At 39.1% G+C, this 16,315-nt stretch overlaps 1 protein-coding gene across 5 annotated transcripts in view; it reads right to left on the bottom strand.

Moving 5' to 3' along the window:
- Positions 1–2,172: 2,172 nt before the first annotated feature.
- LOC110837840 (serine proteinase stubble) overlaps positions 2,173–16,315 on the bottom strand; it is a 38,660-nt gene continuing 24,517 nt past the window's right edge. For all 5 annotated transcript variants that reach the window (XM_022080402.2, XM_022080406.2, XM_022080403.2 and 2 more), the window contains 8 exons: positions 13,673–13,765; positions 7,569–8,232; positions 6,996–7,405; positions 6,133–6,218; positions 5,268–5,374; positions 3,947–4,244; positions 3,270–3,395; positions 2,173–2,839 (listed from right to left, as the gene is read on the bottom strand). In XM_022080402.2, coding sequence (XP_021936094.1) covers positions 2,681–2,839; positions 3,270–3,395; positions 3,947–4,244; positions 5,268–5,374; positions 6,133–6,218; positions 6,996–7,405; positions 7,569–8,232; positions 13,673–13,765 — 1,943 coding nt within the window. In that variant the 3' untranslated portion in view covers positions 2,173–2,680. The remainder of the gene's footprint in view (positions 2,840–3,269; positions 3,396–3,946; positions 4,245–5,267; positions 5,375–6,132; positions 6,219–6,995; positions 7,406–7,568; positions 8,233–13,672; positions 13,766–16,315) is intronic.

Raw genomic sequence — 16,315 nt, 5'->3', positions numbered from 1 at the left:
GACAGAAATCTTCATACTCACCGCTGTGAGAACCTCAAGTCTTACATTGTTATGTTACTTAGGAAACGTAATCTGTTTACTCGGCATTGTTGCTAATATATAAACTTCCTTTCCGTATAGACGTATTTATGTCAGATTCTCCGGAACCGTGGTTCCACTGTCAATTTTTTTAGCTAAAAATAATTTCAAAGAGAATTAATCAAAGATATAATTTGGTTACGTTCCATCCTAACTGTAAAAAGTATAAATTAATATTTTATATTTTCTCTATAAGAGGAAAATAAATTTAAAAGTAATGAAGAGAATTTTACAATTTTATTTGCCCTTATTTAAAAAATTACGCCCGGTTTTAGTTTTCCTTCCCGGGCGCTGTTGAGTCCATCCCTGAGTGTGAGAGAAAAAAATGTTTCCTTCGTTCGATTCTCGGGAAAGATATTTTTTGTTGTTCGGATAATAAGGACTAGGGAAAGGATCTCATTAACTAAGGTCACAAACCCGAAAACTGTCCCGAGTTCCAGAAGATGAATTTGTAAGAAACTGTCGTATTTCCACTTAGTAAATACTCGAAGTTAAGGGTTCACGTGTTTCTTTACTCGTTCGCTTGTAACTCGTGAAGGAGAAACCTGGCGTAATTATTCCTTACGACAAATGAAAGAACACTGGAAGGTCAGAACTCTGGGAAAAAGTGTCCTGAGTTCGATTTCCGGCAAGAGCGGTTCCTTCAACTCCAAAAGTAAACAATATACAACGACGCCAGGATCAGTGTTTTTAAAGATGTTTATTTAAAGGATTCTACTGAGGGGTGTTGTATTTCACGCCCATATGAAAAAGAAACATCATCTTGATATATGGATATATATTTTTTTTTTAATATTATACAAAAATATACAACCAGTTGGTTATTCGTCTTTGTTTTGGTTTTTTTTTACATATATTTACTCGGTATGTATATCATGACATGCTGTAATCACAATTCCTGGGTGAGTGTCTTTCAAATCACTTTAATGTGATCACTTATTTTCAGCGTTTAAGTGAAGTCTGTCAAATATGTTGCGGACGGAACACTGCACGATAAATCACAGTCTTGGTCTTTCTTCATTTGTTTTTTACATTTTAATTGGTCAGTCTACTGTCTAGTGGACTCTTTAGATGGCGAATTAGACATTTGCAAGTCGTCTTCCTATACAAATGGGATACAAACGTGTCTGTGTCCCAAATACGATTTGAACCCACTGCATGCATGTAGTCCAAATTTATATGCACTACAGATGATGTGATCACTGATATAAAATAGTTTTGTTATATTAAATATATTTTAAACATTTTTTTCTGCTTAATATATGCAGAGCAGTATTTCCTGTCCACTGTAGTGTCTTCCGGTGTTCGAACGTAAAAATTTCTGACGTTTCAAGAGAAATTCACGTATTCTTCATCAGAATTAAAGTCAAAGTATGTTCCTCTGAAACGTCAATATTCTTCATCATTCTGACAACGTGCAGAACGACATTGAAAATACCAAATTTGTTACTAATATTTAGTTATTATTGTTTTAAATCAGAAACGATGACTTATATTCATTCTTTTCACTTATGTTACCAGCTTTTGAATACGTTTTTGGGCATAAGCGCTTTAAGTCCATGCAGTTTAGTCTAAAGACATAAGACGTCTTTTAATATACCTCAGTGCTATTTATAGCAAACGTAAAAAAATTATAATCTCTGTGAAAGACGTATAAATTTTAAATTCATACGAATAATATTTACTACAAATTGCAGTTTATTTGTATAGACTTCCCACTTGGCATGAGGCCTTTATGCTTCCAGATTGTGTGCGCTCCCGTTCAAAAAAAAAAATTTCCACCCCTGAAAAGCAACTCGCTCTGGACGAATACATTTTTTTAAACATTTTTAATTAAATCCGTGTTCAAGTCAGCGTTAACATCTCACAGCTCAAGTGAACGTATAAGAAAACTTCTGTGGCTAAATACATTCCTCCCTGTAATAAAATGGCGATGAAATGATGTATCAGGTTTCAAATTGAATTTTAATATTTGATTATATCAAATATATTTTTTTGATTTCTCCTTCCTTTTTTTTCCAGTAACATTGTAATTGTTTTTAAAATTATATTTTCTCTTTAACTACTAAATTTATATATTTATTTTGTTATATATATATATATATATATATAACTATCATCGTGATACACTGTATTGTTCGTCAGTAATAATATATATAAGTCCGAAGATGGCTGTCTTCTGGGTTGTAGCTCCGTGTAGTCTGGTATAAGTTTACGAACGTTTCGGATGTCCTTTCTGCTTCCATCATCAGGGTGATATGTATGCAGCAAGGACTTCTGAAACGTCGCTAAACTTCTATCAGGCTACACGGCACAACGACCCAATACTAACCACCATAAAAACCTCAAATCCTACTCAATATATGACGGGTTTTAGGCGTCGTCGTAAAAATGGATTTTGATTCTTATATCTTCGCTGCTTACCGACAGACATTTCTCTTTTATCGAGGTCAATGTTTGTGGAGATCCACGCTCTCAGCTAACATACCGTCACGTAAGGAATATTTGAGCATAAAACGAGTCCACGATTTTGAGACGTTTTGGTCATTAGGCATCGGGAATTGAACGGATTGCTGGGATTTCGAGCTCCATATTCCATTCGCTATGTGACGTTCTCAAGGATCCATGGGACAAACTTGGAAATTCGTGTGCATACGCCAGGAAGGTTGGCCTCGGCACAACCGATACCCCAGCTGATGATTCCTGCTAGGAAGTATCTCCCGTCTTTTCCACGGACTTGTAAAGGACCTCCACTGTCACCCTAAAGCGAATAATCACATGCAGTCAGAACTGAAGTTGTCACGGGCAGTTTCTTAAAGTGCAACACTGACATATGTGAATTCTGAGCTACAGTTTTAGAATAAGAGACAATGAAATGTCAAACGCTTTCGTGTTATTTTGTGTTCCTCAGTGGTCTTTGAGATTAATTTATTTCAGACACAAATCAGTTCCTGATAAACTAAACATATCACACCGCACAAAGTCAGAAATATATATATATATTTTTTTTTAAATATCTGAAATTAATTTTATGATAGACATGTTCGATCACAATAAACATGAAAATGAAAAGAGAGAGGACGAACATTTTTTTGTATCTAGTCTCATATATAATGATCACGAAAATTTAAATTTTGACAATATGCTCATTGGACAGAGAACGTACGAGACCCGGGAGGATTTGTACTCACTTGGCAGGAGTCCTGACCTCCATTTTCGTGTCCTGCACACAGGAAAATTTCAGGAATGAACTCGTGCCTCCCGGCACGCAGAAACATGGACTTGCAGTAGTCATTACTTACAATGGGCACCGAAACCTGTAACAGGGGTGTACAATTTTTTTCCCCAATTAGTATTATTCTCTGACGTATCATTTGGGGATAGACATCGGCCCATTAGTGGTTGAATCTCCACAGATAGGCTCACCTCATCAGTAGCATTCAATTACGTACTTCGTAACTGCAATGGACTGCACGTCAGTAAAAACCTAACACAAGCCAGGGCTAGAGACTGGAAATACTGACTTAGGGTATTTTTTAAGTCCCTACAAATAAATGTCAGAATAGCCCATTTGTATGTGAAAGGAAAATAAAAATTTCTTCCTATACCACAAACTAAGTTCGTGTCACTCAGCGATAGTGACGTAATTGAGTAATTAATTTATCCTCTCAAATAATGAATGTGAACAAGAGAATATATTTGTTGAAGACGAGCAGAGAGGGGGGGGGGAGTTTTGAAATGTTGTGAATATATACATCAGATATACGTCAATGTACAATTTGAAACACACTTGAGACTTCGTTGCATATGACGTAATTTTGTTCCTGTGAAGTCCGACGTAATTCTGAATACGAGAGTCTGGGCTTACCTCCTGAAGGATTGAGGGCAATGTGCCACCCTCGCTGAGTCTTCCCCAGCCTGTCACAGTTGCATTTTCACCAATCAGTAGATCATCGGATGCTGGAAGGCAGATAGGGGCTATGTGAGGTGCGAAATTGAGAGGAGACTCCAGACGTACAAGAGCCAGGTCATACTCGTACGTAAAAAAGTTGTACTTGGGATGAACAACTTTTCGCCCCACTCCTCGTTCCATGTAGGGGTATGGTTCTTGCACGCTCGAGAAGTCATACTCTCCCACGCGAATCCGTATCTGAGACGTCAGGAGACTGCGAACACGTCATATTTTTTTGTAATGAATTACGAACTGTCCGAGCTTGTAATACTGGGGTGCCCGAATTTATAACTTGTGTTGGGCAAGGCCTTGGTCTAGGCAACACGGAGTTTTCCTCCGGGGGCTTCCCCGGTTTCTCCGTGACATCCCAAATATTACTTCACGTTCAGAACCAATCATCTCGCAAAAAGGGGTTCACAGAAGGAGCGTTAAATGTCGCGGTCCCGGTCGAACCCATGTACTGAAGGGTCGTGAATCCTGCTAACCACCAATGCACACCGAAAAACGGACAAAACATATTTTTAAAAAAAAAATATTCCGAATTAAAATATTTTCAAAAATTTCGAAATCTTTGTTATTTCCTCTGTTCATGACATTTATAACCATTTTAAATTTTTTAAAAAAAATTGTAAATTTTCAACGGGGTAGCATCGAAAAAATTTTGAAGTTTTTCAAAATTTTCAAAAAATCAAAAATATATAGGAAAATGTCCAAAAACGCACAAAATTAAAAACTTTGAAAAATTTCAACTTAAAATGTTTTGGAAATAAAAAAAATTAGATTTTCGTGACATTTATGAACTTTTCGAATTCTTGTAAAAAAAATTCACGATTGGAGAGATACAAAAGATAGCAAACAGCAGAGGTGGAATTTTTACGCATTAAGAAATGACCAAGAAGAGTGAAAATCTGACACCAGGTCATTAAGACGATGATTTGCGACTGGGACACTTATCTCTATGATGATAATCATCTTCATACTCACTACATAATCTACTGACAGGCCATGATCAAAATTTGGGGTCAAAATTTACGCTCCGTACGTATGACGTCAGAGTTGAACGTAGCAGCTAAGTATTTTAAACGATGCTGTTGTATCTTAAATGAATGTACTAGCACGTATTTTTCTGTGACTGAGGAAAACCAGGGGAAGTCGCGGTCAGTGTGATTCTTGAACAGCCGCTGAGTCTACACGAAGAAATTCGTAAATTTAGAACACGAAATACTTTTGTACTTACTCGTCAACACAGTGACCAGCTGTGGCAATCCAATTCTCATTTAGGACCGCGCCCCCACAGCGATGAGTGCTTGAAAATCCAAAAAATGAAGTCCGCCTCACGGACACCTGCAAGAGTGACACACAGCACAGAAACCGCTCACAGTGAGATAAAAAATGGATGCATGCAGAAGGGACTCAAGGATAGAGGAAGTTTTGTCATTAGATGGTCTGTCTTTGGCAAGATCATTTGATGATTATGACACGGAGGAGATCGATGCGGAAACTTGGGTGTGTACTCTGAGAGAATTATTACGTTACGAAGAGCTGAAATTTATTTTCTCCGAAGTTACAAGGGACAAACAGGAACAGATATATTTGAGACCAGGACATTATTTAAGATCTGAAGATAGAAAAAATGACGAGTTACTGAAATTCAGGATACGGTCACACGGATTAATTTTAGATCAACAAAAATTTAACACCCATAATTTATAAGATGATATAGTTGCGTCATATTTTGAAAAAAAAATATTTAATTACTTATTCTTGTCCGTCTAATCACAATTTAAAATTTAAAATTTAAAATTAAGATAATTAAAATATCATGTTCTAAATGTAAATCGAATGTTTCGATAGGAACATCACGTGATATTTTAATTATCTTAATTTTAAATTTTAAATTTTAAATTTTAAATTTTAAATTTTAAATTTTAAATTTTAAATTGTGATTAGACGGACAAGAATAATTAATTAAACCCATAATTTAGTTGAAGAGCAGGGCAGGTGAAAGACGTATGCTTATGGGTGGTCGGGGATGAATGGAGAATGTTAACATTTACGGAAACCTCAGATCACGTTAGCACGTATTATAATCATACGCTTACCTGCCAGGGCCAGCCACCGAAAGGCGCGTTCCTGCCCCCTACAATTCGTGTCTCCGGCCTTGGAAATAACGGTGGAACCCCACATTCTGCACGCAATAACAAACAAATTAACAAAACAGAACATTTAATCCAAAAAAAACCCCATAAAATACGCAGAACGGGTACGTAGAAATGTGTAATAGTTCCAAGGACTTACAATTTACGTGGGATTATTGTACTTTACAGAGACACAACACGGTCGGCAGTCCAGCAAACTTAATTTTATACAAGATGGCTGTGTTCAGGGGATGTCATGCCTCATAGTCTGTTAGAAATTGTGATCACCATAATTTACAGAGGCGTTGAGGGCCTTGTTGAAATTTCTACCCCGACTACGTGGAACTACATCCCGTGAGAACCAGAAATGTAATGTTACTGTTATCTCTTTAATTTAACATCTCAAACAAATCAAATACCTTCAAGTTTCTGAAAAATGGGTTTTGTGAAAAGAAAATCTCAGCGGGTTTTTTTTTAAAAAACTATTTTTTTTTCTATATATACCACACGTTTAACGAAACACCAAAATTTGTATCTGCAAAGATATTAATCCCAACATCGCTGCTGAGTGATTGTCAATTATTTTTTAAGCGACCGCTTCCAGACCAATTGTGGTGGTGGGGGGGAGGGGGTACCCCCCCCACATTTTTGTTCTATTTTATTCGACGTTTAGACCACATGAGATAAAGCGACCAAGGAAAGAGGCAACTACCAACCTCTAAAATGCACTCTTACGTACGTATTTATGGTTAGAATTGCAGTCAAGAACCAAGGACTATTTTACCCTTTGGTCACATCGCGAGAAATACTTTTCATATCATACTCACGGATTTCCTTCTCGTTACTTGCTGCAAAGAGAGACTGGATGGCTGTCACCGAAACAAGGGTGGTTGTTGGTGGTAGAGACGTAGTTGTGGTTGTGGTGGTTGTCGGAGGTGGAGTCGTTGTGGTAGTTGTTGTTGTGGTGGTAGTGGTTGTCGTCGTTGTTGTGGTAGTACTGGTGGTAGGCGTTGTTCTGGTAGTGGGAGACACCGGTCTTCTGGTGGACGGTGGCCTCGGCTTGTTGGAAGTTGAACTAGCGACTGGACGTAGTCGCGTAACGAAACCTGGTTCCGTGGTGGCTTGCCAGATGGTACTTGGTGCCGTGTGCGTCGGAGTCCACGAGCTCACGATGGCGCTGCTGGCAAATTCCATAGTACTTTCTCCCTCCGCCACGGAAGCCGGCAAAGCCCAGCTCCTGTGTGGTGTGATATATAAAATAATTTTAATTCTTGCACGTTTTAAGCATTGAAATCCAGCAACACCCATAATTATTCAACAGGCCTGTTTTTTTTTTGTTCATTCGATTCACGTTTTGGAGATGGAAAATTGCGAAAGACACGTGTGATGATTGTACTTACTCTGACGAAGTGCTGCCTGGAGGCCTTGATGCACCCTCTCTAGGGGGCTCCTTGCCCCCACTGGGTTCCAGCTGAATGACACTTGGACTAGAGATGTTCCCGGTATAGTCCGGTGACGTAAAGTGACCCAGTGGGGGCCTTGCGGTAAAGCTGGGTTTAGTGTGGGTCGAAGTCGAAGGCCGATAAATGAACATGGGTTCTGAACCCTGCGGGCGCATCGTGAAATGGGGTCTCGTTTCACTCTGTGGCCGGAACGGGGTGGAATTGCTGCTTGTAGTGAAATCGGGTCGTGTATTGCTTATAGAGGTCAGGAAGGTGGAACCGTGCTGAGGTCTCTGGGATGGGGTTGAAGGCCTCGTCAATGAACCGGAAGTTGTGAAATTGGGTCTGGAAGCCAGGGAGACGAAGACGCTGCTTACGGAAGGACGGGCCGTCGTTGACGAGATGGTTTGACTAGGGGGAGAGTATAGGATGTCAGGGTGGCCGTCACCGGCCGGCCCAAGGATGGCGTTGTCTGTGAGGTTATGTGCGCAACAGCTACCGAACATGAAGGTGTCCACGCACATCCCCACGTGGTGTCCCTCGGTTTTTATACATTCCCACACGAACATGCACGTGCCATCCAGTCCGTTCACCGAACAAGGCTTCGGGCTGATTTTGTAGCCTGTAACATCAGGGACAGAGCGAAATTTCTGAATCGTAGCTTACCTTCGAATTTGCACAGCGTCACAACCCAGAAGAACATACATCTTTAAATAATTTCATTGTTAGAACAGTCCATGCTTCAACAATAAATAAAACCTTCACATCAAACAGTCTTTTATGAATAATAATTTAAACAGATTTATTACTTTTAAATTATTTTTAATTGTCATAATTATTCGAGCTATTATCTTTATAATAATGTTAAATATTGTCCTCCGGAAGTACCATGAAACAGGTAAATTTCATGCCGCGAAATTTTTCTGTTGGCAACAATGAAACGTCTTATTTTGAACGAAATACTCTGCGTATTGTTGCTTGTAACTGTTTGTGGATGTCTCAGATTTATTCTGATTATTAACTCAATAACATCCCCTGACTTACGATTCAAAGTTCAGTTAAAAGATTTAAGTATTGCCAATTAACTAAGTAGTTTAAGTGCCTACAGCGATCGGCTAAGCTAGTTTTATCTTATTCCTTCACCGAATGAGAATTGCCCCCAGCGTAGTTGGGCGGTGATTGGTCCATTAATCAGGACCCCCCCCCCCCCCCAATGAGCGGGCGGTAATTAAGACAGCTGATAGTAGCAGAGCGTGGTAAAAGTTGCTAATTAAGTTACAGAACAAAGCTAAAGAACACAAATCATTCTGTCTGCAGTTCCAGAGCGTAGTTTATGAAAATGACGTCTATTGAAATGATAGTCATTGCTAATGATGAACTAAAAAGGATAAGGCAGGAGACAATCGTGGCCTATTTTAAGACACTATTCCAGTTTTCCCATGGGACACCAGAGGAGTACTCAGTCGGTAATTACGAATGTTCAATGTGGCATTTTTGTAAACGAGTTCCAGGGAACATTTTAAATTCAGATGTAATCTGTAAGTCAGGGGTATTAGATGCATGTTTAAAATACCATCTAAAAATTCGCCATGATGGAAACGAACGCTGACTCGATGGGATGTTGCAAGTGTAGTCTGGAATGATTTTACCGTCGTTTCGGAGGTGTTTACTGCCTCCATCATCAGGGCGATGAGAGGGGATTCCAGCAGGTCTACTTGTTGGTATTGGTCTTCGAGGCTACATCACCGTATGTATGTTGGATGAAACGTCGATAAACGTCTACTAGACTACACGAGGCAACATCCCAGACGACAGACATAGTCATTTTTCAGCATGACGAATATTTTACTAAACGCAATGAAAAATATTTTTGAACTATGCAGCATGGATCTGTAGTGACTACAATGGTATGATAAATTAATTTTAATCACCCTGTAGAAGGACTTTGACAGCTACGAGAGAAAAACAATTACGTTCGCACAAAAAGATTGTTAAGAATAATTTACAACGCTCGCTTTTGTAATTGTCGACCGTGTATCAACCAAGTCTTGAAACAAAAGAAAGTTGTCAACCGTGAAAAGTTGCTAATAACTTCATTGTTACCTGTGCGTTTGTTTCTATGGAGAAATTGCTAAGCCGTTAAGTGGAGAAACCAAGTGGGTTGGTCCGCTCTGTAACTCAAATAATGACGAATTCACTTTCTCCTACGGCATTCATTCCAACCATTGTTGAACTCCGCATACTAGGAAATGTTTTCCAGTTTTCGTCATTCGTGTCCTGGAATGCTCCCGATTTGAATTCTCTGTCATCTCCCAAGTGAAGATTTTCTTGATTTCGTCATTACATCTAGTACTTTAAAATAGGCCACGGTTGCTTCCTTCCACATTCCTCGTATTCACCACCATATACAACCGACCTGTGATATCTTATTCGACACCATAAAACCTCATCCCCTGAGATAGCATCGTAAAATAACCGATAACCACTCACTCCGAACAACAACTATCAGTTTTTTTAGTGCACAGAATATGATCTCCTTTCATATTTTTATTTAATGACGCTTTCTCAACGTCACGTAGTAAGTGGTGAATTTGAAGTTTACCTGAAGATGGAAGCGATATGTTCAACCGAAACGTTAATATTTTTTTTTCTCCTACAACGTGTTAATGCATAGTTACGCCTTGGATCCCGGGACCAGAGATTTATGTATTGTGTTGTACTAATTCGGTACTGCGAAGTTATATAAACCCACTGCCCTATATGTAGACAGAGAAATCTGCGTCAGTTGTTTCAGTGCAAGGTAGTGATTTCCAAACGCAAAATGCTGTTATATTTTCGGCAAGAAATTCGCCGTCCTCGAAGGCAACTTCTCCTGCACATGTGCGTTGCGTGTGGAGGTAATTTAGGCACTTTTGTTCAATGATCTGCATAATTATTTCCTCTTTGTAATGCCTCATTGTCACACTCCACCGATCTTTCACGAAATTTTTCACGGATTCAAATTTATTCTAATTGAAGTAATTTAATTTGTTCTCGTAATGTAGCAGTTTACGCTTTATTTTTTTTCTGGGCCTGTTTTCAAGAAACGGGACGTAATTTTGTACCAAAATAGAAAGAAAGAATATTAAAAGGAAAAGAGCGTATACAGAGTGTCTCAAAAAAAACATATACACGCAAACATTACCTACCTCAGCATTGTGTATATATATTTTTGGGACAACCTGTATATGAAAACACGGAAAGCAAAGACGTTTACGTTTCACGGTTGTCCTGTGCTTATGTTTCTTCCGCCATTTCATTCTAATAGTCCGTCTTCACTCAGTTTGTTGTGGACAGAACGAAAAATAAGCCCGTGTTCTACGCTGACATTGACATCTCCGCAAATATCACATCCTGTACCTTGCGTCTCTGTTAGTGAGCTTATAACCCGTCAAGTAACTTAGTCACAGATGTCTTTCGAGTTCAGTTCCTGACGACACCTATCGGTAAGTCAGGCGAAACAAAATTCAGTACAATTAAAACATGGAGATACGTGTAGCTTACACTTAAATTCTGGAGTAATATACACCGTTAGAATCTGATGGGCTTCGTGTTTTTATTTAAATTTGGATGCTTAAATGGTTGTGGGAGGATAACATTAAGATATATCATACAGAAATACGTTTTGTGGATGGTACCGGCCCAGGACCGTGTCCAGCGGTGTCAGAGTTTTCGAATCCCGCCACCTAGGAGTTAGTCTGACATTATTTCCATACGAATACATCGTGTAATGTGTAAAATGCGTCCATGTGAGGATTCAGTAGGGACTGGAGGTGCATTACGCCGAGAAACTTGTTCACGGATTATGGAGACGCTTCCAAGTGTCTTGTCTTGCCTCAATGAGAGGGCTACGCCCCCGTCTTTTGTTTCGGTTACCTGGCAACGTTATGCTCGTTGATTCTGTTGTGGAAAGCCACTGACTTCCCCGTCGCAACTTCGTGTAAGAAACACAGTTCCGCGAAATAATTCAGCTACTTCAAACTTTGACTTGGAGTGTAAACAGAGAGTTTGTCTTTAGAAAGTTTGTAGTAATTTCCAAAAGATGTCCAGATTTGTAAGGAACTCGAATGTTCACTACACTACCAAAAATGACGACATTTTAACAGAAGTTTGTGATCACACATCTGACCTGGGGACCGCCCAGCTTCGTGTCCGGTGGCTAATGTAGGCTGAAATATGAAGTTGGTCACTCAACTTCCGAGTGTTATGTTTAAGAATGCGTGGAGATTCACGTCCACTCTTCCATACGCCTTAATATTTTGGTGCTGATAGTTTCCGTGTTCGATTTCTTATAATAATTTCTGTCAGATGTCTGTGTCTCTGTTTAGTAACTTTACCTATTAAATAGAGCAACAGATGAGACTCTGAAATAAGTATGCTCATACGGGTAATTAAGAGGGCAATTAGTAGAACCAGTAGACCTGCCCGCGAGTGTTTTCACGTCATAAAACTTATCACGTGATCACTGAACCGTACAGTGGCGGAAGTGGACACATTTGTGTCCTTATTCGTGGTTTTCCTTAGTACCTTCAGTAAATTACTAAGGTTAGGCCTATAGTTTAATATATGCCACGATCATTATGTTAAAGGCACATAAGAATGACGAGGAAATCTAAGGTATTAAACACACGAAGTCATAAATGTTACTTATTAAGGCCCGGATACATCAAATTATCACCTACCAAAAATTTGCACACATTTTGCATGGACTTTTTCGAATGGGTCAACTTCGATTCCCAATACGGACATAAGTTTCCTTTTCATCCGTGATATCCGTGGAATGACGCTTGGTTATGCTCAGAGTCTTTCTGCGAATATCAGGGGTGAGTGTAGTCTGGTAGACGTTTACCACTGTTTCGGAGGTCCTTACTGCCTCCATCATCAGGGCGATTATGACCGGTCACCACCAAGTTGCATGCGTTTGGATTATATAGACTTCTAGAACGCGTGGAGATATACCTCTCGCCAGGGCCTTTATAACGTCGTGTTGAGGCACGAACAGGTTTTCACAAATACTTTCACCTGCTCGCCCTGGGCGTCTTAACGGAGATGAAAAACTTTCAACAGTAAAAACTACGAAGCCCTGGAAGAGTGTTTTGTGTGCATAGCAGTCGCACGTTTCTTCATCAAACACTCTGCCCCAATTAACATACCGGTCTGTTTGCTGTAGATGGTTGGCTCAGGCATTCCTACTTGCTCGAATGTTTCCCTCGTAAAGGGAGTGTTTCTTCGTCACTTGAATATCCTATCTAACCTGAAGATGGCTGTCTTCTGGGTTTTTGCGCCGTGTAGTCTGGCAGAAGTTTCAGAGGTCCCTGCTGCTTCCATCATCGGGGCGATGGTAAACTTCTATCGGACTACACGGCGCAACAACCCAGAAGACAGCCATCTTCAGACTCACCGCCGTGAAAACCTAAAATCCTACATATTATCTAACGTATTGCACTGTAAGTTTGTTGAACTTGGTCTCAACCTGTAAGGCAGAAATTTTCGATGAGAATAAAGAATTGAGAAGAATATTGGCACCTAAAAGATGGGAAAGAAATTGAGGCTTAATAATTTGTAAGACTTGACTTTATCACAGCGACGAAGATGTTGATTTTCCTCTGGGTTTTGACGTCGTGTAGCTAAGTAGATACCTTCAGCCCTGAAGATGAGAACAGCATGGTCCTCCGAAACTTTGGTATTTAGCTGCTAGTCTACACGGCGTCGTAACTCAGAAGAAAGATACAACTTGGAAGACCTAGTTGTAGATGGAAGGATAATATGAAAACATATTTTAAATTAATAGAGTACCAAGGTTTGAATTTTATTGGCCTAGAAGGGTGGACTTTACTCTGCACGCTAATTAATTGGGGGCTCCGTGAAAGATGGTAAATTTCTTGTTCAGTTGAGCGAGTCAGTTTTTTTAAAAAAGGTACTCGACTCTAGGTAGTTAATTAGTTCTTACTAAACATTTGCAGGTTGTATTTCTTGATATGGTAACGTATGCCATTTTTACTGACTGTTGAATGGCGACTTACTGTGTCCTTGATGCAAAGTGCGCACTGTGGAAGCTGGGGGCGACACCCACAGGAAGATGGCGCCCGCCACCAGGACCCACAGCATCCTTAATCCTGAAACAAATGGAGCACAGATCCTTTTCCACTGCTGTTTTTTTTTAATTTTCTTCAATTATTTTAAATCTTAGAATATGATGACGTCCGTGAAATTGTTTCTGAAAGTGTTAAGGATAAAGTAAGAGTGAAGGCGTTAGTGTGATGATTGGCATAAAAGACGGAATTTTGGAATTTTGTATTAGAGAAAGCTGAGACTATTAATTTGGAAGTTTAATACATAATTTAGAAAAATATTTTTGGTGTCTCTAATGGTGAGGTCTTGTGTTTTCTTTGCGGTACGAACTGAATTCTTAAATATTTTTGGTGTCTCTAATGGTGAGGTCTTGTGTTTTCTTTGCGGTAAGGACTGAATTCTTAAATATTTTTGGTATCTCTAATGGTGAGGTCTTGTGTTTTCTTTGTGGTACGAACTGAATTCTTAAATATTTTTGGTGTCTCTAATGGTGAGGTCTTGTGTTTTCTTTGCGGTACGAACTGAATTCTTAAATATTTTTGGTGTCTCTAATGGTGAGGTCTTGTGTTTTCTTTGCGGTAAGGACTGAATTCTTAAATATTTTTGGTATCTCTAATGGTGAGGTCTTGTGTTTTCTTTGCGGTAAGGACTGAATTCTTAAATATTTTTGGTATCTCTAATGGTGAGGTCTTGTGTTTTCTTTGCGGTAAGGACTGAATTCTTAAATATTTTTGGTATCTCTAATGGTGAGGTCTTGTGTTTTCTTTGTGGTACGAACTGAATTCTTAAATATTTTTGGTGTCTCTAATGGTGAGGTCTTGTGTTTTCTTTGTGGTACGAACTGAATTCTTAAATATTTTTGGTATCTCTAATGGTGAGGTCTTGTGTTTTCTTTGCTGTACGAACTGAATTCTTAAATATTTTTGGTGTCTCTAATGGTGAGGTCTTGTGTTTTCTTTGCGGTAAGGACTGAATTCTTAAATATTTTTGGTATCTCTAATGGTGAGGTCTTGTGTTTTCTTTGCGGTAAGGACTGAATTCTTAAATATTTTTGGTATCTCTAATGGTGAGGTCTTGTGTTTTCTTTGCGGTAAGGACTGAATTCTTAAATATTTTTGGTATCTCTAATGGTGAGGTCTTGTGTTTTCTTTGTGGTACGAACTGAATTCTTAAATATTTTTGGTATCTCTAATGGTGAGGTCTTGTGTTTTCTTTGCGGTACGACCTGAATTCTTAAATATTTTTGGTGTCTCTAATGGTGAGGTCTTGTGTTTTCTTTGCGGTAAGGACTGAATTCTTAAATATTTTTGGTATCTCTAATGGTGAGGTCTTGTGTTTTCTTTGTGGTACGAACTGAATTCTTAAATATTTTTGGTTTCTCTAATGGTGAGGTCTTGTGTTTTCTTTGCGGTAAGGACTGAATTCTTAAATATTTTTGGTATCTCTAATGGTGAGGTCTTGTGTTTTCTTTGTGGTACGAACTAAATTCTTAAATATTTTTGGTGTCTCTAATGGTGAGGTCTTGTGTTTTCTTTGCGGTAAGGACTGAATTTTGAAGAAATTCGGTTTGAAAAGGTTACGAATGTGGTGGGTTTTACCTCTACGCTCCCTGTACAGCTTTGCTATCTGGTGCTGATTGCCATTTTCAGGGGGCTTTGACCCATTGAAACCGTTAATTCTGATTTCTGAGCACCTAGACCAAGTCTAGCGGTAGCTCACAATTATCTGGGGTTACAAAAAGTACGTATGGAATATTACTTCGCGTTAAAAACCACACCTTGTTCTGAAAGTAGCACGAACCAACACAAAACTGTTCTTTTTATGGATGTGTAACTCAATATCATTACGTGGCACACAAAAACCGAAAATTGTGTCCTTGATTCCATTCTTGTGATGATAGACGTTAAACTAAAAATGCGGGTCAGGTTTTCTGGGTGTTTTTTTGTTTTTGTTTGGCCAATAGCAGCTGTTGCTGAGGTAGTCATGTGACCCGGACGGTATCTGACATTGCGCGATTGCACAAAATGCCGTAGCATCCGTATGAAACTAATTCTCCTCGATGTACACAAAGAATAAACAGCGGCCATTAGCTGCCATCATCAGGACGATAATGGGGCTAGTAGATACCTCTGAAACGTCGGTCATAATTCATAACCCAAATGACAGCCATCTTCATACTTGCTGGAGCGAGAATCTGTTAATTCATCTTTTTGATAAGTTTAATATTTAACAAAGTATAAAGAAGAATAATTTATAACGACAAAGTACCATTCGTGGCGTTAGAAACTTTGGAACAATTGAATTGTGTCTGAAGAATGTTAATGATTTAGGCCAATGGCAGTGAAGCATGCAAAATTGCACGCGAACGACACGTCTGAAGAATTTTTGTACTCCATTAGAGTAGATATTTTTGCACATGTTCTTATGATGAGACTAGACGTGTTAGTACGTCTATATTTTTGGCTGATATAACGACGTTAAACAATGCGAGGCTTGTGTGCTGGCTAGATGCTGTCCCAACTGGGTCATCTCATTCAACAAATCGTCCTCCTTTGCTAACAACAATCAGTCGGCTGTTTCTTTTATTTTATTTT

Source organism: Zootermopsis nevadensis, unplaced genomic scaffold, assembly GCF_977971745.1.
Source record: "Zootermopsis nevadensis isolate Lab colony 2312 unplaced genomic scaffold, Znev_1.0 Znev_ptg000002l, whole genome shotgun sequence".
NCBI lineage: Eukaryota > Metazoa > Arthropoda > Insecta > Blattodea > Termopsidae > Zootermopsis > Zootermopsis nevadensis.
This window is presented reverse-complemented; position numbering and strand designations above follow the sequence as displayed.